The 27,247-nt window shown below is 47.0% G+C and overlaps 1 protein-coding gene and 1 long non-coding RNA gene across 6 annotated transcripts in view; one reads left to right on the forward strand and one right to left on the reverse strand.

Moving 5' to 3' along the window:
• SEMA5B (semaphorin 5B) overlaps positions 1–27,247 on the forward strand; it is a 245,894-nt gene that overhangs the window by 131,016 nt on the left and 87,631 nt on the right. For all 5 annotated transcript variants that reach the window (XM_066575322.1, XM_066575325.1, XM_066575323.1 and 2 more), the window contains exons 5-6: positions 4,552–4,597; positions 14,138–14,200. In XM_066575322.1, the coding sequence (XP_066431419.1) occupies positions 4,552–4,597; positions 14,138–14,200 (109 nt within the window). The remainder of the gene's footprint in view (positions 1–4,551; positions 4,598–14,137; positions 14,201–27,247) is intronic.
• Positions 8,872–26,823, reverse strand: LOC136576218 (uncharacterized). The gene is made up of 3 exons (XR_010786317.1): positions 26,730–26,823; positions 25,596–25,674; positions 8,872–8,971 (listed from the first exon to the last, which is right to left on the reverse strand). It is a non-coding gene; the product is annotated as an uncharacterized lncRNA (long non-coding RNA).

The raw sequence follows: 27,247 nt of genomic DNA on the forward strand, positions 1-27,247 counted from the left end.
GCGTAGCCCATCTTACAGGCGACAGTCTGCGCTGTAGATTTGGTCACCTTCCTCCTAGAATGGTGCTGCTACATCTGATACTTTGCACAAAGTGGGACTGCATTCAGCTAATGTGAATTTAGATATTAAAGGGGCTTTCCAGGCAGCGTGGGCGCTCAGTGCTGGGATCAGGGTTGGAGCGGAAGCCACCGCCCTCATCCCAGTGAGGGGCCGGCATTTGTAATTGCAGGTGCTGCAATCATTGAAAGCAATAGACCCCCTGTCTGCAATTACGAGCACCGCAGTTCCCATTGATTGCAATGAAACCTGCAATAAGGAGCGTTGGCCACTACACAGGGGTTGGCACAGTGGCTGCGGGCGCTGCTTGGAAAACCCCTTTAATTGCTTTGACCAGGTTTGGGGCCCTTTTCAGATGAGCCACTTCAGCGTTTGAACGAGTAAATGACGTCCGTTCGGTCCTTCGCTCCGCAGACGGGTTAGACCGCTAGATATATTGTTGCTCTTTAGTCTTTCTCATTCGCTGTATAAGTGACTGACGTTGGTTTAGCCGAATGACAAGAGCGCCCCAACTATTATCTTCGTGCCTCCTAGAATGAACGATGACTGAAAGGCGAATGGTTATCGCTCGTCGTTCGGTTGTTGACTCGCGTTTAGACTGAATGGTTAGCGTTCACTTTTGTTTAAACGATTATATGAATGATTGTCCTTATTTAAAGGCCTCCTACCCAGGGGGCTGAATACATATGCACCCACTACTTCACTGTGACCGCTCGGACTGTTACATCAAGTCTGAATTACGATCCATTTCCTTTCCAAATTGTAGCGCGGGAAAACACGGGGGGGGGGGGGGGGAGGGGGTAAATAGTTATGGAAGGCGCTGTGTATAATTTATTTTTCCGTTGTCTGATATGCAGTTTGAGATCTAATATAGTATAAGTAATATGTGATGGTTACAGTAATGTGGTCACGGATGTCACAGCCGACTTTACTGTCTACTGCCTGAGTTCCCTATACCCCCCCCCCCCCTTGCACCTCCTGTATCACCCCCCCCCCCCTTGCACCTCCTGTATCACCCCCCCCTTGCACCTCCTGTATCACCCCCCCCCTTGCACCTCCTGTATCACCTCCACCACATTTGTTTCAAACTGATTGTACCTCACATTGTAATTGTTGTATTGTCTGTGTTCTCCCGTGCTTTAAAGCGCTGCGGAATACGTTGGCGCTATACAAATAAAGATTATTATTATTTCTTCTGTGGTTTTATTTATTTTTTATAGTTTTATGTGTCTGAAAAATTCAAGCAACATCATTTAATTATGAGGACACTGGCCTGAATGTTTCAGAGCGTTTGGTCATTGTGAGACTGTGTGAAAGTGGGGGGTTATTAATGGTACATACTCTGATTGGGTTACTAGTGGGGTACCACAGGGGGCAGTATTGGAGGGGTCACTGTTACTAGTGGGATACCTCAGGAGTCGGTACAGGAGGGGTTGCTGTTGCTGTGCCCTGTGCTACACACTAGTATTGGAAGGGTCACCATTATTAGTGGGGTACCACAGGGCACAGTATTGGGGGGGGGGGGGGTCACAGTTACTAGTGGGGTACCAGAGGGGGCAGTATTGAAGGGGTCACCATTATTAGTGGGGTATCACAGGCAACATTATTGGAGTGGTCACTGTTACTTGAGTGTACCAGAGGGGGCAGTATTGGAGAGGTTGCCGTTATTAGTGGGGTACCATAAGGGGCAGTACTGGAGGGGTCACTTGTGGGTACCACAGGGCGCAGTATTGGATGGGTTGCTGTTAGTTGGGTACCAGAGGGGGCAGTACTGGAGGGGGGGTCACTGTTAGTAGTGGGTACTACAGGGCGCAGTATTGGACGGCTTGCTGTTTTTTTGTTTTTTTTTTAGTGGGGTACCAGAAGGGGCAGTATTGGAGGAGTCACTGTTACTAGTAGGTACCACACAGGGCGCAGTATTGGAGGGGTTGCCGTAATTAGTGGGGTTCCACAGGGGGCAGTACTGGAGGGGTCACTGTTACTAGTGGGTACCACACAGGGTGCAGTATTGGAGAAGTTGCTGTTATTACTGGTGTTCCACAGGGGGCAGTACTGGTGTGGTCACTGTTACTAGTGGGGTACCACAGGGCACAGTATTGGAAGAGTCACAGTTACTAGTGGGGTACCACAGGGGTCAGCATAGGAGGGGTTGCCATTATTAGTGAGGTACCACAGGGGGCAGTACTGGAGGGATCACTGCTACTAGTGGGGTACCACAGGGGGCACTACTGGAGGAGTCACAGTTACTAGTGGGGTACCACAGGGCACAGTATTGGAAGGGTCACAGTTACTAGTGGGGTACCACAGGGCACAGTATTGGAAGGGTCACAGTTACTAGTGGGGTACCACAGGGCACAGTATTGGAAGGGTCACAGTTACTAGTGGGGTACCACAGGGCACAGTATTGGAAGGGTCACAGTTACTAGTGGGGTGCCACAGGGCACAGTATTGGAAGGGTCACAGTTACTAGTGGGGTACCACAGGGCACAGTATTGGAAGGGTCACAGTTACTAGTGGGGTACCACAGGGCACAGTAGTGGAAGGGTCACAGTTACTAGTGGGGTACCACAGGGCACAGTATTGGAAGGGTCACAGTTACTAGTGGGGTACCACAGGGCACAGTATTGGAAGGGTCACAGTTACTAGTGGGGTACCACAGGGCACAGTATTGGAAGGGTCACAGTTACTAGTGGGGTACCACAGGGCACAGTATTGGAAGGGTCACAGTTACTAGTGGGGTACCACAGGGCACAGTATTGGAAGGGTCACAGTTACTAGTGGGGTACCACAGGGCACAGTATTGGAAGGGTCACAGTTACTAGTGGGGTACCACAGGGCACAGTATTGGAAGGGTCACAGTTACTAGTGGGGTCCCACCGGGCACAGTATTGGAAGGGTCACAGTTACTAGTGGGGTCCCACCGGGCAGTTTTGAGCCCTATTATTAATATATTAATGTCCTGGTAGGATTGTACAGTAAAATATCAATATTTGCAGATGACCCAAAACTATGTAAAGAAATTAACATGAGATGTCAATTTACAGGTACAAGTGGATCTGGATAAGTTGGGGGCATTTAAGTGGCAGATGAGGTGTAACACCTATAAATGTAAGGCTATGCACACAGGCAGAGGGAATGCATGTCACCATTACACACCAAAGGGGAAACCACCGGGGAACACCGACATGGAAAAGGATTTGTGGGTTTTAGTTGACTGTAAGCTTAACCGGAGCAACCAGTGTCAAGCAGCTGCTGCCAAGGCCAATAGGATTATAGGGGGGAATCAAAAGAGGTCAAGGGGCACATGACGAGAAAGAACATTGTTCTCCCTCTTTACAAGTCACTGGTCAGACAACACATGGAATATATTGGACAGTTTTGGGCACAGGAGGACATATCAGTGGGGACAAAGGCTGTCTGTCAACTGAAGTAATAAATGGAATGGGCGAACTACAATACCCAGATAGGTCATCAAAATTGGGGTTATTCACTTTAGAAAAAAGCCGTCTCGGGAGCGACCTAATGACTATGTATAGATATATCGGGGGGGACAATACAGAGATCTCTCCCATCATCAAACTACTAACAACCACTTCTCTGTAGGTGTGTGAGTGCTTCTGATGCTCCACCCCTGGTAACGTCATCGCTCCGCCCCCTGGTGACGCCATTGAAGGTCCTACAACATATATAAAACACAGTCTGACCAACAGAAGAACAACACAGTTAGGGCTCTTGGAAGGGAAGGCCAAAAATAACACAACTAAGCCGTTATATTATCAGAAGACAAAATTCAGCAGTCCTGGCAGAAGACACCGACCCACCACCACCACAGAGATCCAGTGGGCTAAATGACCTGTGGTGACGTCCCAGATGTGGGAGGAGCCAAGCTGTGTTTTGTTTTTTGTGGTAATCGAGCTACTATGAGTGTGATGTGCCACCAGAAACACTGCTACTATAATGTCCTAATAATTGCTAGACTATTTATACCCAGGACTGTAACAAGGGGGCGCTCTAATAACTAAGTATAGATATATCAGGGGACAATACAGAGATCTCTGCCATGATCTGTTTATATCCATGAATGTAACAAGGGGGCGCTCTCTACATCTAGAGTAAAGAAGATTTCTACACCAACATAGAAGGGGGTTCTTTACTGTAAGAGCAGTGAGACTATGGAACTCTGTCTGAGGATGTGGTGATGGCAAATTCGATAAAGTTCAAGAGGGGCCTGCTTGTCATCTGTCTTGAGCATTAGAATATTACATGATTACTTTAAAGGGTTGATGATGGGGGGGATTATTCCGATTGCCAGATTAGAGTTGAGAAGGAATTCTTGCCTTCCTCTGGATCAACATTGTGGGTTTTTTAATTTTTTTTAAGTGACGGCATGAGTGTAACACATGTGACATTAGTGTCCTCCTTACTGCAAAATGATCCTGATACAATGTATTTATGTTTGTACTTCATCAGGTTCTTCTTTTCTTTCCCTTGCAGGAATCACCTCTTCAGGCTCAGTCTCTACAACGTCTCCCTCCTGCAGGTACGTCCCGCCCCTCCCCCTCCGTCTTAATGATTCGCCCATACCTTATCTTATTTGCAAACAAATGTGTTTTTGGAGAATCTGTAAAGTTACATTTTATTGCGAAACTAAACCTTTAGTTCATGTGAATCTGCGTAACACTTGGGCGCATTGCAAAAAATACATTTGCGTTACAATGTCGCAGATTGCACAGATGCATCCCGTGCGCCGCCGTTCACTGCAGTTGCTCTCCGGACGTCGGTGCGCAGCCCCATCCAGGCGTTCTGTCCGATTCCGCGACGAACTGAATTCACACAGCAAAATAACCCATTCATTTGGGTAAATTCAAAGAAGCAATTTTTCTCATACCGATATCCCCCCCCCCCTCGTATAAATATGGGAGGGACTATCGGCCCGCGAAAATCGCACTGATATCGCACTCTCAAACCTATGATTTTACAAGCGGTTGCAATGTTTTTTACTAGAAAAACGCGTTGCTGTTGACGCGATTTTATTTTCACGCACCCACAGGAAACAATAGGCGATTCTTGATCCACAATCGCCCAATAGGAGGTGTGATTTTTCTCTATTGGACTCTCCGCCCAAGAAATAAATCGCTCGTCTGTATAAACCCTGCTTTATGTACAGGTTCCGTCTACATTGCCATCGGACAGAAGTCGCATGAGGAAATCGCCTATGTAAGGCCTCATGCCCGCAGGCATGTGCGTAAACGCTGCGTGTGATTCGCTATGAATCCTCGCGTATTTAGTCTTTTTCCCTGCGTATGATCACGTATCCGCAAGAAGTTCTCAATGCTTCTTTATCACTTCATTGCAGGTCTTCTAGCAGCCGGCGCAACCGGCAGCGTCAGCGCTGCGCATTCACACGCACCCATAGAGATCAATGGGGCTGCTTGCACATAATTACGCGGTAAAGTAGAGCATGCTGCGACTTTTTTTTTTCCCCTTGTGTATCAGCATGCAGTGTCCATACGCATATATACAGGGATCAGCAAGAATCCATTGACTTTACCTGACTCCATTCACATCGTATCCTGCAGGCATACACGCGCCTATGTAAATACAGCCTCAGGTCTGCATTCACTGAGAGCAAGCAGAGATCTTGGAAATGGTAACAAACTCAAACACAGAGGGACATGCGTATAAGATTAGTGTTCCAAGTTTCTGCCGTGCAAAGGTCACAAATTATGCTAATTTTCAAAAAAAATGGCTAACGCTAGGCAAAAAGGGGGAGTAGTGGCGCGGTGGCCGTCCGAATTAATTAGAATCTATGGCAGTATATTATAGCTGAAACCTGCGCCAGCAGATTTCAGCTTTGGCGCAATCTTCATGGCCGCTTCACCTTACTTAATCGGTATCTGAAACGCCGGTCTAAGTAACTATGCGCCATTGTGTATTGGAACGCCGCAGATCTATATCATACAGTGATTACACTTCATTTGCATGAAGCCATAGGACCGCTTCAATATCTGCAGCTTTATGCACTGATAATGACTTGGCGCTCGCGGCCATGCGCGCCGTTGTTGTGATCGATCGTCCTGTGTGGGATCCTTTGATGCGGATGCGCCGCGCTGGACGCTGCGTGCTCAGATTGTTACTCGACTCATTTTCCAGCTGCTTTCCTGTGTTTAGAGAAGTGGCAGCGCCGGATAATCCGTAACATACAGGCCACCGAGGGGGTTTGTATAATAGACTCCGCTACTAATTGGCCCAGGAAGATTAAGGGACGGCACGGCGGTCTCATAAATATGCTGCGAGCTCGCCGCGCTCCACAGATACTGGGAGCAGCGCAATAAATTGACTGGTGCTTTTGTTAGCGACTCCTTTGAAATGATTCACAAAAGCGAAGATGTCAGTGAAAAGACGGCAGAAATAAGGCAAAGAGCGCTGACGGGCAGTGCCAGCTGTGGGTGCAGGCGGGCCCGGGGGCCCTCGCATATGCAACACTCGCTGCAACTGTTACAGTTTCATCCTAGGGCTTCAGTTTGCGTTTCAAGTGCTCGCTGACCCCGCCGTGTCCGCCATAGATCTCCGAAGAGCAGCGGCCTGACGTGCAGACGGAGCAGCGCAGAGGAGTACAGCAAATCCTCAGCGCCATACTGTGCACACAGACCCTGTCAATGTAGAAGCACAGATCAGGGGCGACGGGGGGCGAACTACTGAGTACAGGAGCGCCTTCTACTTCGAACGTCCCATAATGTATACAGATTGCAAATCCTTATTAAATCCGCAGATTTTTTCTATCTAAATCACCATCCACTCGTCACCGCTGCGCTGCGCCGCCACATCCTGCACGTCCCGACCGTATTATACAGATCCGGGAGTAATCCCCTCCTGTCTGAGATGTTATATAGGACGGCAGTATTATAGTCGTTAGGTTCTTCTACACTCATTGTCCAAAACTAATCCCTCTCCTAGAAGGAGTTTGTGTATATAATACTCATTGTCAGCACCCATCCCTCCCCTAGAAGTTGCTGGATGGAATGAAACGTCCTCTGTGTGATTATAACGCTGATACAAGAGATTACAATATCAGAGCAAAAGGATGATATATTGTGGAGAACCGACTCCTTGTAGGGAGGCTCTAGTACCCTGTTGTACCGCCTCTAGCTTGGATACAAGATGTGATATGGGCAGGCATGGAGGCTCTAGTACCCTGCTGTACCGCTTCTAGCTTGGATACAAGATGTGATACAGGTGGGCATGGAGGCTCTAGTACCCTGTTGTACCGCCTCTAGCTTGGATACAAGATGTGATATGGGCAGGCATGGAGGCTCTAGTACCCTGCTGTACCGCTTCTAGCTTGGATACAAGATGTGATACAGGTGGGCATGGAGGCTCTAGTACCCCGTTGTACCACCTCTAGCTTGGATACAAGATGTGATACAGGCGGGCATTGAGGCTCTAGTACCCTGTTGTACCGCCTCTATCTTGGATACAAGATGTGATACAGGGGCCATGGAGGCATACAGTTTCTTTATGGTATCCTTCGGCATATAACTCCACATTTGCTGTAACTGAGCCTCTAGATCGTGCAAACTCATAGGCTGGTGAAGATGCCGCTTCCACTCTGTAGCGTCCAGCTTTGTCGTTCATGACGTCACTGCAAACTAAGATGACGGTGGGTGTCGTACAGGTAATGGGCGCCTTGAGACCAAATGTCCTTCGGCCAAGAGCGTGGAAATGATTATGACAGACACTGGGGTGTAACGATGGTGGACAACAAACTTGGAGGTGCTCTTGCTTGTAAATCAGACAGACCTGTCTACTGGTGATCTGTAGGGGGTGTCCCGAACCCGGTCACCTTGTGTGCCCTCACACATCCACCGCTCCCAACACCCCTAACAGTCTGGTCAGACGCTCCTCTCTACTGGTGGTCTGTCGGGGGGTCCTGAGCCCGGTCACCTTGTGTGCCCTCACACATCCACTGGTCCCAACACCTCCTAACAGTCTGGTCAGACGCTCCTCTCTACTGGTGGTCTGTAGGGGGCGCCCTGAGCCCAGTCACCTAGTGTGCCCTCACACATCCACTGGTCCCAACACCTCCTAACAGTCTGGTCGGAATGGCCTGGTGGGGGACAATTCATTATTACAACCATCTAGCTTCTCACATCCCAATAATGCGCCCCTCTCAGACTCTGGTAACGGGGTGAAATCTCTTTGCGTCGTAGAGGCATCTAGTGGTCAACAAGCTCTACAAGCGAAAGAAGAGGTCACTACACACAAGGAGCCTCCGAGGGCCTCTTATAGGCCAAGGGGGGAACCACTTATAGGGCCTCTGGTGATAAAACTGTTCATCTAATCACCACAACTCTCATCATCTACATAGCTGTCTGAGATGAAACTGCAGGACAAGTTAAATTATAATCCACTAGTACCCCTAGGTCTTTTTCCATATCACTTTTCCCTAGCAGTACCCCATTTAGTGTATATTGGTGACATCCGTTTCTCCTGCCCATGTGCAGAACCTTCCATTTATCCACATTGCCCTTCATTTGCCATTTTTCTCCCCAAGCCCCCAGCTTATCTCGGTCCTTCTGCAGCTGTACATTATTACCTTGTAATTTCGTATGGTCTGCAGATATTGATATCCTACTGTGCAGCCCCTCTATCAGGTCATTGATAAATATATTGAACAGAATGGGGCCTAATACTGAACCCTGTGGCCCCCACTAGCGACGGTGGCCCAATCAGAGTATGAACCATTAATTACCACCATAAAGTAAATTGAAGACGTTGCTATTGTCAAAGTGGATAAAATCCAGAAGCCTTTATTTGACGAAGTGCAGCATAGAAGACAGACAGACACGAAGCAGGACGCGTTTCAACTCCGTCTGGAGTCTTGATCACCTAATCTGGATAATCACGTCACTTCCTGAAATATCCAAGTGAGTTAAAAACCATTAAAACAAACAAGTGTCAGCTGAAGGATCTGAGACCTGCAATATACGGATATTGGCTTTACATGATATCAACTGCAGTAAGTCTATAGTGTAAGAGGGAGGGTTCACCCTAACCTGACTCAGATATATAGTACAACATAGTTATAATATTTACGAAGTTCAGAAAATTAATTTCCATAATCAATAGGAAAAAACAAAACTTTTGTCTTTATATTTGCTTAGTAAATATATAACAAGTTAGAACTAAAATTACGGTCTTTAGGGTATCTGGTTCCCAATTTTAACACCAGTGGGCTTCCCTCTTAGTGTGTTATGATCTGCATTGAGTTTTCTCCCTTTTTTAACTACCTCTGTGCCATAACAAATCAATGTGTCAGTTTTCTGATTATGTGTTTCAATAAAGTGTTTTGCAACACCAGAGCGATTATTACTATTTTTAATATATCTAACCCTGTAACCAAACTTTTAGGTTCCTACCAGTGCACCCGACATATTTCATATTGCCCCTGACACATTCTATTATGTATATAACATTTTACTATGTCGGGTGCACTGGTAGGAACCTAAAAACTCGGGTACAGGAACATCTTAGATATATTAAAAATAGTAATAATTGCTCTGGTGTTTTAAAACACCAAGCTGCCTCATTTTATATATCAGCCTATTATGTGGCACGGTGTCAAATGCTTTAGAGAAGTCCTGATATACGAGATCAATATACTCTCCCAGGTCCAGCTTAGAGCTTACTTCATCGTAGAAGCGGATCAGATTGGTCTGACATGATAAACCCTTCATGAACCCATGCTGGTGAGGAGTTATTCCGTTGTTTTCCTTGAGGTATTCTAGGGTGGCGTCTCTCAGAAACCCCTGGAATATTTTTCCAGTTACTGAAGTGAGACTTACTGGCCTGTAGTTACCAGGTTCCCTTCTTGACCCCTTTTTGTCTATTGGAGCCGCAATACGCCAATCCAGCGGTACAACCCCGGTCTTAATAGTCCTTACATATAAAAAAAATAGCGGTCCGTCAATCACGTCACTCAGTTCCTTTAGAATCCTTGAGTGTATTCCATCTGGGTCCGGGGATCTGGCTTTTTTTAACCAGCTCCACACTCCCTCCTGTGTTAGGCAGGTGATATTTTGTGGGGGGTTTGTTTTCTCCCCCTGCATCTTGTGTGACATTTCTTTTTCCTTCGTGAGTACACTTGAGAAAAAACTACTTATAGTTTCGCCCCCCCCCCCCCCCTCCACACACACACCTCCTCATCGTCTTCTAGGGTTCTCCTGCATTATTTGTTAAATTGAAAAATAGTTTATGCAGTCTCTGCACCTTCTCCTTTGTAGTTATCTTTTACGTACACAATTTGTTTTTTCCCTTTATGATTTTAGCACTTCGCTGCCTTCTTGTTTAAATAATTTAAACGTGTTTTTTTTTCGTTTATTGCCCCCCCCCCCCTCTACAGTCCTGTTGAACCACATTGGTTGCCTTCTACTTGTAGTTATTTTCTTTTTAAAGGGTATGAACTGCACACATGAGGCAATTAGGATGTTTTTAAACTTCTCCCATTTGTCGCCCGTACTATTATTTTTGAGGATGTTGTCCCAATTCATGTCACCAATTAGTTCTAAGCTGATCAAATTTTGCTTTAATAAATTCCTATTGAATGACCGCTAGAAAATAATTATATTTTAACTATTTTCCAAGTGTCCCTCAACCTGCACCCCTATGATTCTGTCCGGTTTGTTAGTTATTCAATAATAATTATGAATAAAGTTATTAGTAATTAAGTCCAGAGTGGCCCTCCCTCTAGTTGGCGCCCACACAAGTTTTGTAAGGTAGTTATCTTTAATTGTTCTTAAGAACTTATCACCCTTGTGAGATTGGCAGGTTTAGTCTTCCCATATTATGTCTGGCTAATTAAAGCCTCCCATAATAGTTACTTCATTGCGGTTTGACGCCTCTTCTATTTGCTTTATTAAGTTTTCACTTTCTTCTTTTATCTTTGGTGGCCTATAGAAAACCCCTACCAGGATTTTTCTACTTTTCACTCCCCCTATTTCTACCCACAGAGATTCCACCTGTTCATCTCCTGCACACATATCTTCTCATAGCCTCGGCATTAAGTAGGATTTTTTTTTAATAGTTTTTATTGAAAGTTTTCTGATTCTATAAGACAATATAGCAGTCAATTTTTTTTTACAGGTATAACACGGTGATATAGTTACAAAGCATTGTATATTCTGGCTAGGCTAAGTTTTTAAGCATTAAGTAGGATTTATCATACAGACATGCCCCTCCCTGTTTCTAGTTGTAACCCTGTAAATTCAACGCCAAATTACACTGATCATCGAGCCATGTTTCAGTTATTCCTACTATGTTGTAATTTTTATCAGACATTCTTGCTTCAAGCTCACCCACTTTATTGATCAGACTACTTGCGTTCGTTGCCATACAATTTATACGGTGGTTGTTCTTTATATTCATTATGCTACTTATGGTCCTATTAGCTGTTCTGTCAGTTCTAACTATACTAACCCCACTCCTTGCTTGACCCCCATTCCCAGTACTTGGTTTCAGGTTACTGTCTACATCGTCTTCCCCCCTATTACTCTCTTTGCCCCCCACCTCCCAGTCTCTAGTTTAAACATAGGGGGCAGTAGTCTAGTAGTTGTATTCTTGTACATGGGGACGGTAGTCTGGTGGGTTTTTGTACATAGAAGCTATATTATAGTGGTTATATTATACATAGGCATTTAAATAGTGTTTTGGGTCTTTTTGCTACATGGGGGGGGGGGGTGTTGGCATAGGGGTTATTTTCTTGCTCATTTGGCTAACTGTGCAGTATTTGAGTCTTTGTATCTTCCTGTCGTTGGGGGATGTTTGGGGTCTCGGCACACCTGGAGTGCTTCATGTTCTGTCTTGTTTGTAGGACATAACTCCCAGGTGCGGGTTGGATCCACATCACTCTTCACATACAGTCATATCCTATTAGTTGTTGTTACCTCCTAGATGATGATTGTACGTTTTTTCTTTTGTATTGGTAAGAATTGTGATGACTGCAGGTGGTTTTTGGCTGAGGAGTCACCAGTCGGGTGATGAGATTACCTCGTCTAATGTCTTCAGTCCCCGGGCGGGCTGGAGCACGTCTTACCTGCGGACCCTCACCGCCCCTCATCTGTCAGAGCGCCCTGTAGCCAGGTGATTGTATGGATTGTCTGAGCAAGACCTAACCTGCAGAGTCGGTCTAGAAGAGCGCAAACAAGGGGTCACAATCCAGGGAGGGGAAAGGACCATATTTAATATAAAGTGCCACTGACAGATTTGTAGGCATGCCTTAGGCCGGGCGGTATGTATATTCATATAGAGCATGCAGATGTAGAACTTACAGCTTGAGTCAAAACTTGCTTCACAGTTTCCTGTGCTGGATCCGGATACCACTGGCGCCCTACGGACCCCTTCGACTTATCTTTGATCCTATTGGGTTTTGTCATAGGCTCCATTAGTTGGACAGAAAGAGTTGCTACGTTCAAGTAGAAATGAAGGGCGTCTTCGCATGTCATGTGACCATTGGAAACTTTTCTTTTCTGTTCGTGGTCTGAGGATCCACCCCCTAACAAGGATCCTGATGTATCTCAGCTGCATGCCGTTACATTGTTTGAGGACCTGACTGTTAAGATGGATTTACATTGTGAGAAACACAAAAAATTGCAAGTGGAAGGAACCCATTATAGTAAATACGTCTGTTTACATGCGACGTCTCAATGCGGCGGGATAGAAAAATTGTCCTTTTTTGGGTGATTCTGCTTTAAGAACCATCCGTTCTTTCCTATATGAGCAAAATTGAAGAAAGAATCACATTGCGATCACCTTGATATGTGAGTGCGATGTGATTCTTGGGTCGGGCTCATGTTTACCTGCGGAATGCACATCTCTTCAGTGCGGTATAATGCAATATCACCAATCCCCATACAGTGTCTTGGCATGTATGCGCACTTAATGCGCACCAAGATGGCGAACCGCGGGTGTGAGTGGCCTAATAAAAAATCAATGAGCTATTGATGAGCTGTCCGCACGCCCCGCGCTCTCTAGTTCTATTCTCTTTATCGCTCTCGTATCATTTAGTATAGTTGGTAGGATGCAACTAATTTTCGTGTTTCAGTCCCCGTCAGTAACGAAGGCTTGCGGCCGCAGCCGGAGTGGGGCAGCGTTTCCAAGGATGAGCATTACAGGGTGAAATTCTAGTGTTGGGGTCCAGGCCTCCCGGATGTTTTCTTTCTCTGGTCCACAGCGGTTACAGAAATAGTCGCGTATTTCACAAATACGTCACTACCCACAGAGTGGTCACGGCTGCTGGATGTAGAGGGTCACAACGTATGTATTATGTGAGGGAACCCAGTGACCAGTGTTCAGTTCTAGTGCAGCGCCCCATAGGAGAAAGGAAGCATGGATGGTGTCAGGATTGATGCTGTGTGTTGAGCTGCTGTATCTAATCCCATTATCTCTGAAGGGCTTCTTTACTGTAAGAGCAGTGAGACTCAAACTCTCTGTCTGAGGAGGTGATGATGGATTATGGGCGCCTTTCTTGAGTGTTACGATATTATTTTATATCACTGATTACTTCAGAAAGGTTGGTGATCTGGGGATTATTGTGATTGCCTGACTGGAGTCGAAAAGGATTTTTTTCCTTTTTAAATGAGGGGAATTGGTTTCTGCCCCCTTATTATTATTATTATTATTATTATTTTTGCCTTCCTCTGGATCAACATGGAAGGGGTGGCGGGGGAGGGTGGGTTGGTGTAATAGGCTGAACTGGATAGGCATGTTTTTTTTTTTTCCGGCCAATCATACTATGTTACTATGATGTAATCTGCTGTCATTGTATCTAATCTCGTTGTGTGATATTGTCTGCTGTATCTAATCCTAGCACTACACCTCCCATCATCACCTGCTCCTGTATTACACTACGATATGTTTGCACATCAAATGATCCTTTGAATAAATGATATATTGTTAATTGTCATGTATTATAATGTAAAATGTATTTCTATCCTGCTGTGTACAATGGATGCAGCCTGCAGTGTAAAGAATGGAGGGTGGCCATTAGATTCTAACCCTTCCTTATGTAACTTGTGTCTTTCAGACAGCAGAGTGGAGTTCTGATGAAGACACCCGCAGATCGTGTCAGAGTAAAGGGAAGACGGAGGTAAGAGCCCCCCTATACATTTGTAGTACTGTGTACAGCGCTAGCGCAGTGGGTGGAGTTTCATCCCAGTGACTGTCCTCTGGTTTCACTATACAATGAGAATAATGCTAAAAAGGCAGCAGACAATAGCTGTCCTTTTTCCCAGAGTGCACTGGGAAATTGCATTTTTGTAGATATTGCACTTAAAGGAGCAGTCCACCACAGATGGTGTCATAGTTCTAGAGAGCTTAGAGGGGGTGGAGCTTCATAGACAGATTTCTCTATGGTGTTCCTTAAATCCTTGCCATGCTCCGCCCCCTATTTTGGACCTATGGACATAATTTTGGGGGGATTTTCTTCCGCACTTTTCAAAAGCCATAACTTTGGTTTTCCGTTGACATGGAGGTGTGGAGGCTTGCTTTTTGTGAGACTGGCTGTAGTTTTTAATGGTACATGCAAGTTTTTATTTTATTTTTTCTGTAGGGAGAAAAACACCTGAATTCTGTTTTTTGTGTTTTTGTTCTATTATAGCAGTAATCGTGCAGCATGAATAACCTGTTAAATTATTTCTGTGGGTCGGTACGATTACGACAATATCCTTTTTGTTTTTTGTGTTAAAAAAAAACTTTTTGAAAGTTTTTTTTTTTTTTTTAACATTGCTGCGTTTAACGTCCCATAACTTTTTTTATTTTTCCGTTAACAAATGTTTTTTACATGATGAGCTCTAGTTTTTGTTATTTTGGGGTTCATATGGCATTTTTGTATTGCGTCTTACATTGCGAAATGAACCGTGAAAGCAATTTGCCTCGGTTGTTTAGCTTTTTTTTTTTTTTTATATACAACATTTGCCATGTGGGATTAAAAGTGTGGTCAGTGTATTAAACGGGTCGTTAGAGATGCAGCGATACCAAACATGGATTTTTTTTTCATTTTTATTTTTTTTTAAGAAAAAGAGGGGAAAGTGCGCAAAAAAAGTTTTCCTATAATTCTTTTTTAACGTCCATTTTTATGTCCCTGTAGGGGACTTGAACCTGCGATGCTATGATCACTCTGACAATACATTGATTTACTTCTGTTCTGCAATACATTATCACTAATCATAGCGATCACAAGCCATGGCAGACCTGAACACCTTTGTCTGGCGTCTGGTTGCCATGGCAACCGATTGGCCCTCCGTGATTTCATGGTAGATGGCCGAAGAAATCAGAGGGGGCGCCCTTCATCTGTGAACCATTTACATGCCATGATCAACATTGATCTGTTAAAAAGTACCTGCACTTTTAGTCTGCCACGTTCATGCTCCTTTTTCCGGCAGCTGAAGGCCCTATATAGCGCTTTATGGGGCCGTCTTCAGCTGCTGATGGAGAAACAGAAAACTGCTGACTAAGCACGAGCGCTGTAGACTAAAAGTGCAAGTGCCCTTTAACAGCAGGAATCGGTGTCCTCGCTGATCCCCGCTGTTGCAGATGGAGGTCAGCTGTCAGTCACAGCCAGCTCCCGCTGCAGATGGCGCGAGTTCAGTTTGTGAGCTCGCACCTTCCATAAGACGTAAGTTTACACCCACCCGTGGGACTTGCTTCCCAGCCAGGATGTACATTTGTACCCTGGGGCAGAAAGGGGTTATCTAGCTTTGTTAAATTGCTGACTGATCCTTTAGGATAGGCGATCAGTGGGGATCTGCCGTTCGTGATCCCCGCCGATCAACTGATTAAAGGCGCAGCGCCGCGACCTCTTTGTCTACATCTGAGCAGATTTGTGCGTACATTGCAGACCGCGGCATTACTGGCGGCGGCCGTCCTACACACTTGTCTAATTCACTTCAATGGGACGAGCCTGTAATACTCAGAACTCCTCGGCCAGTATTAATAATTAGGTGTTCGGCACTATGAGCACCGCGGCTCCCTTCAATCAGCTGATCGGCGGGGATCCTGAGCGCCGGAGCCCCGCTGATCAGATATTGATGGCCTGTCCTGAGGATAAGCCATTAATTTTACAAGGCTGGGTAACCCTTTTAAACTGCACATTGTGGCCACAAGCTGCTGCCATGGGGCATAACTGTGGAGGGCAGAGACCGCAGCTGCACCTACTCACCAGTGCCCGATGGGGTCTGGCATATCGGTGGGTAGGTGAAGATTATTTCCAGGGGGCAGTCTTTTCAGTCGCCCCTCTTGATGCTCCCGCATTGCAGTTTAACTAACTTATTGCAACAGCCCGAATAAGAGACTGCGTCGCCCAACTGTGCAGCAAGGTCAGCAGTGACAGTGCTGCAGATATCGGAGGTTGCACTGACCTTAAACTTGCAGAGCATTACCCCAGCGTCTGCAGGGCATTGCATTTACATTTTGTGCAACAGCAGAAGAGTTTATAGCTGTTTTGGATGCGTTCCAGCTCGGAGGTGCAACCCCCTCAGCGCCGCTTATCACTTGGGTCCTCAGAAGCTGCTGGGTGAGATATATAATTTTCGGCTGTGTGACATTGTTCCTGCCACTTTCTGGACAGCCGCCACCTCGGCTTTGTTCTGAGATTTAATTGCAGACAAGAGCAACTGTTGCATAAAACACTTTAATAATGGCGTTGCTCTGGTGAACGCTCCTGGCAGGGGAGGGGGGAGGGGGGGGGGCTCGGTGTATGAGCTCTGCTGCTACCTTGAGGTCCTGCAACAATACAGCCTTTTGACTGTTCGTCTCATTCATCTGTCTTCCTGTTTTCTACTTTGTTTCAATTTCTCAGCATGTTCAAGATCTCTGCTTGCTGCAAGTGACAGGAAGCATTGTAATTTACCCCCTTCTGCAGAAATCACACACCGTGCTGACGGGCGCATCGGGGCACATAGAAGGGGAGGAAATTGGATGTTCCCATTTCTCAGCCCGGTGTTGGCCGCCTTCGGGCTCCATGACTGCAGTCCCCCTCCACGGCCGCTTTCCACAAAGTTCCCCTAGATGTGTGAGGGATTTTTCGTCATTCCTCGAGGAGCTTCAGATAGTGATGGGGGGATGACTGGCGTGTTTTGGTGCACAGATATGGCCTTCTAGTTCGCCTGTAGACGCTCGATGGGATTGAGATCCGGACTTTGAGTGACAATCAAGTCTGCAGACGTTCTGCTCCTCACAAGCCTGAACCCTGCGTGCCGTATGACATGGCGCTCGGTGACGTTGTAGAGACACAGAGCTGTACCCAAGTATTGCCACAGGGTAGGGGATGCCACATTGCCGGATGTCTCTGTTACTGTTGGTGGTGAGGGTGGTCTTCACTATAACCAATGGTCCTCGTCCTTCCCAGCAGAACCCCCCCAACACCATAACAGAACCTCCTCCAAACCTCACTGCTGGGACGATGCGGCCGTGTAGAAACCTCCCTCCAGGTCACCGCCACACCCAAGTGCCGCCGTCCGATCAGAAGATGGTGTACCGTGATTCAGCTTCCACTCACTTACAGTCCGACGCTCCGAGCCCCATCGCAGGCGCCGCTGTGCAGTCACTGCTGTGATGTTATGTGCCGCCGCTCATCCATGGTAACCCTTCACATGCCGTTCCTTATGGAGGGTTCTGGTACTAATAGATGCCCCAATGGCCTGTGAGACCCCCTGAGTGAGGGCAGACGGTGTGTAATGCCTTCACAGCTCCTATAAGGCTTCATTGTCCACGTTGTGTCAGTTTACGAGGTCTCCCTGGACGTGGCGGCACCGCACACACCGGATGGTATCCATCCCCCAATAACATGGCTAACAGTGGGCTCTGGAAGGTCCAGAAGCTGTGATGTCCCTTACTTATTGGTTGGTGACATCCCACCACCAGCAGACCCTCATTGTCAGCTCTACACCTGGTGACATCCCCCCACCAGACCTCATTGTCAGCTCTACACATAGTGACATCCCCCCGCAAGATCCAGTTGTCAGCTCTACACCTGGTGACATCCCACCGCCAGACCCCGTTGTCAGCTCTACACATAGTGACATCCCCCCGCAAGATCCAGTTGTCAGCTCTACACCTGGTGACATCCCACCGCCAGACCCCATTGTCAGCTCTACACCTGGTGACATCCCACCGCCAGACCCCGTTGTCAGCTCTACACCTGGTGACATCCCACTGCCAGACCCCGTTGTCAGCTCTACACCTGGTGACATCCCACTGCCAGACCCCGTTGTCAGCTCTACACCTGGTGACATCCCACCGCCAGACCCCGTTGTCAGCTCTACACCTGGTGACATCCCACTACCAGACCCCGTTGTCAGCTCTACACCTGGTGACATCCCACCGCCAGACCCCGTTGTCAGCTTTACACCTGGTGACATCCCACCGCCAGACCCCGTTGTCAGCTCTACACCTGGTGACATCCCCCCGCCAGACCCCGTTGTCAGCTCTACACCTGGTGACATCCCCCCTCCCTGTCAGACCCCGTTGTCAGCTCTACACCTGGTGACATCCCACCGCCAGACCCCGCTGTCAGCTCTACACCTGGTGACATCCCAGCGCAAGACCCCGTTTTCAGCTCTACACCTGGGGACATCTGATGGTTTCTGGGATACGATGTGTGATCCTCTCCTTTATACCTTACCGCACAGGACTGCTGGGGGGCCAATAATTTTGGCAACATAGTGTACTTGACTCATAGCTGAGTGTTTGTTACTTTGTATCAGGCCAAACCATCTTCTATGAACTGAACATAGCATCAGTACAAATCTCTCTCCTGTCCTGACAGTCTGCTACAATGTATCAGTGCAGACAGACGCATGGCTGACATCCTGTTTAGTGTCCACTTGCTGCTCTCGGATTCCGTTAGCCGGTGTAGTTATGTGTCCCTCCTCTCCACTCACACAGGTCCGTCCCCTTTAAGAAATCAGCGGTATTATGTTGGTATCTTCTGCCGTTCGGCTTCTGTCAGATTCCCACCAGGTCTTTTATTGGATTAAAACAAAGGAGAAGTGAGAGGAGGAGTGGGGGGCGCTGACCTATCGATCCCCTTCTGTCGGAGGAGCTCTGGAGCGCCACCTTGTGCCTGATCGCAGCTCCTGCACCCTATGCTGTACTATAGATCAGCGTTAGGGGAGACGGATCTGCCAGCCATTTAATTACACGGTGATGCTTTGTTAACGTTTATTCTGCATTGTGCTGTTCTAAATTTCCCGTATTTGATGCGATTATCGCTGCATTGTGATGGATTAGCCGCAGAGAGCGACACAATGATTCCTATAATCTGCACCATTTCTCCTAATCTTTCCCACAATTTAGCAGATGAGCCGTTATTTAAAGGGACCAGGAGGAAAAAATGTATATTTTTCCTCCAGTACAGCATTAAGCCTTCAGAAAGCAGTTTGCGAGTTTTGTCTGAGAAACTGTGGCGCACCTCGTATCGGACTGCGCAAGGACGCGGTCCGCATACCGGCTGATATTGATGGCGCTTCACACTACATGTGCTGTTCTTATCCGGGAAAATGGACACATTGGGGCATGCAGCGATTGATTGGTCGTAAGGGGTGCGTGCTGTGTACGTGGAATGCATGGAGCGGACATGCCCTTAACCCTTTCCAATCCACTGTCTGACCTCTGAAGACATTATGATTTAAGGCTGTACAGCTTCAATGTTGGAAGACATCCGTCGGGGTTCTCTTACTGTATATTGCCAGCCTTTCTGCTGTCGGGGCCTGTACAATGTGTCATCCCATGCAGTACTGGCTTTAGCCAGCAGATAGCGCTGTTGTATAATGGCAGAAAGAGTAAGCCCCCTAGGAAAACCAGGATACAAATTGGATTGGAAAAGGTTAATATACAGCCGTATGAATGGGTCCTTATTCTTTGCCATGTACTGCGTCAGCTATTCAGATGTATGGAACGGAGCGGTAATACCAGGCATGACCGTGGACAGTAGTGGCGCTGCACTAAATAATAAATGTTCCAATTCCCAGAATGCAAGCAGAGCTTTTAAAAATGATGACAAATTCAAACGCAGAGTCTATTATAAAGTTGTAGAACTTTTATAGTCATTTGCATTTGCGCTTTGGTACCGAGTGTATGGCCTCTGTAGATATGGTATTCTCAGATCAGTGCCATGACGTGAGGGTCTGCCCCAGGCCACGGAGCGCAGCCCTGGAGGGGGAAGCCTCCTCTCTGTACATGGGGCGTATTTGCGGTAATTTATAGCCATACAGCATACGTTCTCCTCCTGCTGTGATCATACGGCCCATTGCGTATGGCGGATGGAGGGGGGGGGGGGGGTATGGCGACAGCTGTTGAGAGCAGTTGAGCAACTGAAATCTAATTGATTGGAGAAGAAGGTAAAAGCTGCGGTTCCGCTTGTTAACATCTTATTTGTACAATGCGGTCGGTATGTTCACCGGGGGAGCAGCGTTCTGAGCAGGCAAAGATGGATACCGGATGCTTACAACCTGCAAATAAGGCAGTAAAGAAACAGCCGGAGGCGGTGGAGGCTGCGCCATTTCTCTGGAGGGTCTGCAACTTTGAAAATGGTAACTAATGGAGAATGAATGGCTTCCCCAGCAGCGGAGGGGTTAAACGTAACTAATTTCCGGACGCTAGTTATGTATGCGACGATCACAGCGCTCATTTTCCTCAGTAAAATCGTTGATCTCAGGTATTCTCCAGGCGGAGCAGGTTGCACGTTTCTGCATACAATGTAATCAGCGTCCTCTAACATCGCCACGTGGATTCTCCGCCTGAGTGTGGCAGTTTTGCTGATGGATAAGCAGTCTTGGGGGAGCAATAGGGGATGGGAGAGTTAGAATTGCACATTGGGGCCTAAGTAGCTGGAGACTTAATTATTGTACAAGAGAACATCATTGTTCCGCCTCTGTGTCAGTCTGCACTGTGATATAGTCATGATATTCGTGAACCAGGAGGATCAGGATGGACAGTACATTGGTGAATGTAGCTTTCCTAAACCTGAATCGGTGACCGTGCTCTATCTGTGTGTGATCTGTAGTTGATGCATCGGGATACATTGACTCTAGTCTATATGGAGGGCGTTATGAACTGTTGGGGGTCTCGTGACCCCGACACGTGCTGCTCCTATACCGGATGGCCCTGTGGATTCCACAGACGTAGTTTAGTGGTCAATAGTAAATGTGGTGCCAATATTATAAAAGGGGGGCAAAAGGAAACTCTCTAGGTCAGTGGGTGTAAGTGGGTAAGTAACGGGCTCTGGGATAGAAAGCAGAGGGGTTTATTAATGGTACTTACTGCAATTGGGTTACCACAGGGGGCAGTATAGGAGGGGTCACTGTTACTAGTGGGGCACCACAAGGAGCAGAATTAAATGGGTTAATAGTTGGGTAGCACAAGGGGCAGCACTTGGAGGTTCATCACAACTTCTAGTGGCGTACCACAGCACAGGGGTCATTATTAGAGGGGTACCACATGGGGCAGTATTGTTGGGGGGCACAGTTACTAGTGAAGTATTAAAGGAGTTGTATGTGAGCTACAACATGGGTCATTACTGGAGGGGTTACTGGATGGGGACCACAGGGGGAAGTATTGGAGGGGTTACTGGATGGGTACCACAGGGGGCAGTATTGGAGGGGTTACTGGATGGGTACTACAGGGGCAGTATTGGAGGGGTTACTGGATGGGTACCACAGGGGGCAGTATTGGAGGGGTTACTGGATGGGTACTACAGGGGCAGTATTGGAGGGGTTACTGGATGGGTACCACAGGGGTCAGTATTTAGGGTACATTCACATATTAAGGAGTTTGATGCGAATGTCGCCAAATTTATGTGGATCTACAGCAGCTTTCGACTGAAGGGTTAAAGTCTCCTGCAGATCTGTGGCAAAATCCACACCAGCAGTGCAGAATCAGACAACGGATTATGGTGGGGTACCACAGTGGTCCGTATTAGAGGAGTTACTAGTCGGGTCAGTTTTTAGGGTATGTTCACATATAACCGATTTTGGTGCAGAATTCACACTTCCAAATGAAGGATTAAAGTCTTGTGGGTACCAGAGGTTTCAGTAGTAGAGGGGTTAATAGTGGGGTACCAGAGGGGTCAGTAGTAGAGGGGTAATAGTGGGGTACCAGAGGGGTCAGTAGTAGAGGGGTTAATAGTGGGGTACCAGAGGGGTCAGTAGTAGAGGGGTTAATAGTGGGGTACCAGAGGGGTCAGTAGTAGAGGGGTTAATAGTGGGGTACCAGAGGGGTCAGTAGTAGAGGGGTTAATAGTGGGGTACCAGAGGGGTCAGTAGTAGAGGGGTTAATAGTGGGGTACCAGAGGGGTCAGTAGTAGAGGGGTTAATAGTGGGGTACCAGAGGGGTCAGTAGTAGAGGGGTTAATAGTGGGGTACCAGAGGGGTCAGTAGTAGAGGGGTTAATAGTGGGGTACCAGAGGGGTCAGTAGTAGAGGGGTTAATAGTGGGGTACCAGAGGGGTCAGTAGTAGAGGGGTTAATAGTGGGGTACCAGAGGGGTCAGTAGTAGAGGGGTTAATAGTGGGGTACCAGAGGGGTCAGTAGTAGAGGGGTTAATAGTGGGGTACCAGAGGGGTCAGTAGTAGAGGGGTTAATAGTGGGGTACCAGAGGGGTCAGTAGTAGAGGGGTTAATAGTGGGGTACCAGAGGGGTCAGTAGTAGAGGGGTTAATAGTGGGGTACCAGAGGGGTCAGTATTAAAGAGTTCCCATTATTAATGGGTTACCCCAGAGCAGTATAAAGTCATCATTACTAGTGGTGCTAGTATTTAATAGCATTATCATTACTAGTGGGGTACCACAGGACAGTATTAGGGGGGCATTACTAGTGGGGTGCCACAGGGCAGTATTAGGGGGGCATTACTAGTGGGGTACCACAGGGCAGTTTTAGAGGTGTCATTACTAGTGGGGTACTCTGGAGCAGTATTAGGGGGCTTTACTAGTGGGGTACGATGGGGTCACATTACATTTGTACAATTCTAAGATATCACACCAGATGCACAATTAAGGTTTTCGGTCATGTTCTGGGGGATGCCCTGTATATCCGCCTCGGGTCATGATGGTTCCTTTCTGCGCGGCCCGAGTCACGTTCATGTGCGTCACTGATTCGCGGTGGTCGTCTTTCCATCTGCTCTCGGCTCATCTCCTCCTCCTATCGGCTTGTAAACAGCCGCCTTACTTCCCATCTATAAACCCACAGGTCTAGAATCGTGGAAGATGGCGCGGCAGAGCGCTAATTAATTGTTCTGCTTGACTGCAGTTTAGGCGTCAGCGAACCGTTTAATTGTCGCGTTCTCAGGAATGTGGCGAGGAATACAATAAAAAATAAATTCTCTCTGCTCTGTGGTTGAAAGTAAAGATGAGCGAAAAATCCTGCAGGTAACGGGGGCGATGATCTTACCTGACAGCAAAATGGCGCAAATTGGGGCAAATGTATGGAGCTGAGGCACGTGCCAGGATAAACTATTGTAGGTCCTTTGGCATGGTAGACGCGTCTCTCTTCCTCGCGGCCGACTTCTGTACCGCTGTGCTGCTGCAAACAGTAAGGCATGACTTTACAGATCTGACCATTTTCCATCGTCTTTTAGCCACGCCCCTTTTGTCTTTTCAGTGCATTTTTAGGTAGGCAAAAAAAACGTGTAACGACACAATCCTTGTATTCCGCTTCTTTAGCGCAACATTCAGATCCAGCGATCCAAGTATGGTCGTATTCAGCCAATATTCTCACAAGTTTTGTGCGTTGCGAGCCACAACTTTTAAATTTGCGTATTGAAACAACGTGTGATTTTTTTTTTTTTTTCATGCATGCGAAAAAATGTGCATTAAAAAGTCGCATGTACTGTGATGTAATTGGCTTTTCGCACTTGCAGGCGAAGTCATCGGTTTAATGTGCGATATTGGTCCGCGTTTCTTGGACTGATCTTGCACAAGTACTTACAGCCTTAATCCCAGCTATAGACTCGTCCTCCTCGGTAAAAAGGCGAAACCTTTTCGGTTCAGCCATGTCTGGGTTGTGTCTGCATTTAGTGAGGGTGACGGCCAATATGGCTGCTGATGGTATAGTACGTAGTTTTGTGGTCGTCGCCCCTCCTTAGCAGGACAATAGGTGGAATGATCAGTAATTAAGTGAAATCGGATAATAAGAAGTTACGTTTGTGCCAAAATATGCGCCATTTTCTGGCTTTTTTTTCCTAAATAAAACCTGTCATCATCCTGGACCCCCATGAAGTAAGTTTTGGGGCTCAGAGGTGAAGGTACAGGGGTGTCCTGGGAGCTGTGTGTCAGTCATCATCTCCTTTGTTCCAGCATGGTGCCCCCAAGAGATCAGCACGTGCGAACAGCGTGACCGTTTCCAGAAGCCTCTATGCACGCGGTCTTACGTGGAGATTGGTGTGAACGTGCGCACGCACAACCTTCTGATTATAGTCACGCTCTGCGCACACTGATTTCAACGGGACACAGCACCCAAATGGGGAACCCGGAAAGTAGGAAACACCGCTTCCCTGACTCCCTGTTCCCTCACCTCTGAGCCTCATAACAGCGTCCCTTTAATACTTCAAGACCACGCCCACTTTTCTTGACGCAATTCAAACTGGTAAGTGTTGAGAAGAGTCTCCGCGGTTTTTTTTTTCTGCAAATTTGGTGCACTTTTTATGATTTGCGACTTGTTTTGGTTCAATGTATGCCAACTGTTTAGTAAATGTGGGCCCTTGTATCTGAATTGCTTACTGTTTTCAAGATCTCTGCTTGCTGTCAGTTAATAGGAACATTCAGACGTGTACAATGTGTCAGTGTAGACAAACCTCGTGAAGCTATAAGGCAGCAGCAGAAATCTCTCTCCAGGTTTTATAGTTTGTTACAATGTATCAGTGCCGTTGACCCGTATCTGTCTGGAGTCCAGCATGTTTAAATCGCACAGCTGGGGGTTTGTTCCAGTAGACAATCCTCTAAGGTGAAGACATCCTCAGCACATCTCTCTCCTGTCCTGGTTGTTACAATGTATCAGTCTGGAGAGCAGGCTGTTTATATTGTGTACACTGTATATAATTGTAACAAACCCTCAGCTGTGAGAGCTAATAGATCAGAGGTTCAGCTTCTGGATGTAATCAAAAACATTTCCAGTCCCTGAAAGCAAGCAGATATTTTGACAATTCTGCATATTTACGCGATCCTTGACTATAATGCTCTATTTTGGTCCGACTACCCCAAAACAAATGAATTTGGGTTTAAGCGCTCCATATCATGATATAAATATGGAGCACGAACACGATATGTAAATCAAAATGGCGGTATACCCACGGAGTACGACTTCGTTGCCCACATTGGGTTGCCCCCTCTGGTGGTGATGCAGTTAATCCGCATTGCAATGAAAGTGGACTGAAGTTTGCGTGACTGCGACCTGTCTGATATTTACATCGCGCCAAAGCTGCCGTTTACAACTTGATTAGTGCGGCGCCGGACATTTGTGCGTGTCGCCCCCTAGAGAGATTGATCGTATGGTACCTGCTGCTATAAGAAGTCACGCTTCGTCTCTGCCGCGTCCTCTGATGTCATCCGTATCCATTACCGCGCACGGTACGATCTGTGTACAGATGATATGAGATGAGTGAATAGAAGCTTTTAGTAGCGATATTAATAACCCCCTCCCCCCCTCGCCCGGTGTGTCGGCGCCCGATCTTCCCGCCTATTTTAAGACCTTTTAATATATTTCATTGCATGCGCAAAAAGCCGAAAGCAAACAAAAAGACTGAGAAGAATTAGAGGGAAGCGAGCGGCGGAGTAACGCTCCTCACAGTGACAGTAAAATTACCGGGAGGGAAACAAACTGCGTCTCAGGACTTTTATAGGCGGACGCCGTGCGTTTATTCCTGGGCGCAATGTAAAGAATCGTCAGCGTGAATAACTGGCTCTAAATGAGGCTTTAACAGCAGCGAGAAGCTAATGTGGTGAGTGGGACCTGCGCCATTTCCCCACATAAATCCCACCCGCGCCAATCCGAACAGCGTATGGGGAGAAAGCAGCTGATATCGGCATAATTTACTGCGCCCCAACATTCTCGGAATGAAGCCCTAATCCGAGATATAGTATCAAAAACTCGGTCATGTGACTCCTAATGAGGAAAAACCTTCAATCTGTAATCCGGCTCTTCTGCGCCTGCGTCTTTAAAGATTTAAAGGGCTCATCTAGTATGAAGCTCTGCGACTTTGTGTTTGTTTCTACCTAAGATCTCTGCTTGCTGTCAGTTAATGATGACATTTATTGTTGACATGCAGAGGCTGAATTCAAACCAAACCTCCCATAGTTTTTGGACTGTAAGAGGCAGCCGGGTTTAGACAATAGAAAATAGGATACAAATACTTCATACTAAATAAAACTTCCCTGGTTGGCTAAAGACGTGGAGGGTTTAGTTCAAGTGGACTTGGATAGCCACAGTGGACACAATAGTAGTCGTGTCTGTTCTCAGTGGCCCCTATGGTAATTGTATCCCCAGTAGTCAAAGTGGCCCCCCGTGGTCCCACCATTAATAGTGGCCCCATTGGTCCCAGTAATAGTGACCCCCAGCTGTATCACAAGCTATAGTGGCTCCCAGTAGTAACAGCAGCCCCCAGGCAACAACTCCAGCAGGAAGTACTTTACCTCCCTCCATAGCTCCGGTCCGGCTGCCACTGACCATCACAGGCTCTGACCTCTCCCCACTGCGTTTGCGTTACTGCAGGTCCTGTATACACACAACGGATGTAAAGTGAGAAGTGTCAGAGCCAGTGGCGGTCAGGCCGGAGCTACTGGCGGTGCTGTGAGTACTTCCTGGTCATCCTACGGATCAGTTACAGGCTTTTGGCCTGTAGCTGATTATTATGGAAGCGGTCAGATGGGTGTGGTATTGTCAGACCCCCCTGACATCAGACCAAAAGATGCACACACTTCTAAGTGTAAAGATGTCAGCAGCAAAAATCTCTCTTCTATCCAGATAGATTGGTACAACGTATCGGTGTTGATATGTATCTGTCTGAAGTCCAAGATAGGACTGAGATTTGTTCAGATTTCCAACCTCAGAATGTTCACTGACAGCAAACAGAGATGTTACAGAACATTGTTTTCACAAGGATGGAGCTGTGTATAGGGGTTCACTGCGTCTGGCCTGTGTAGTATCTGTC

This window comes from Eleutherodactylus coqui, chromosome 8 (genome assembly GCF_035609145.1).
Source record: "Eleutherodactylus coqui strain aEleCoq1 chromosome 8, aEleCoq1.hap1, whole genome shotgun sequence".
Classification (NCBI taxonomy): Eukaryota; Metazoa; Chordata; class Amphibia; order Anura; family Eleutherodactylidae; genus Eleutherodactylus; species Eleutherodactylus coqui.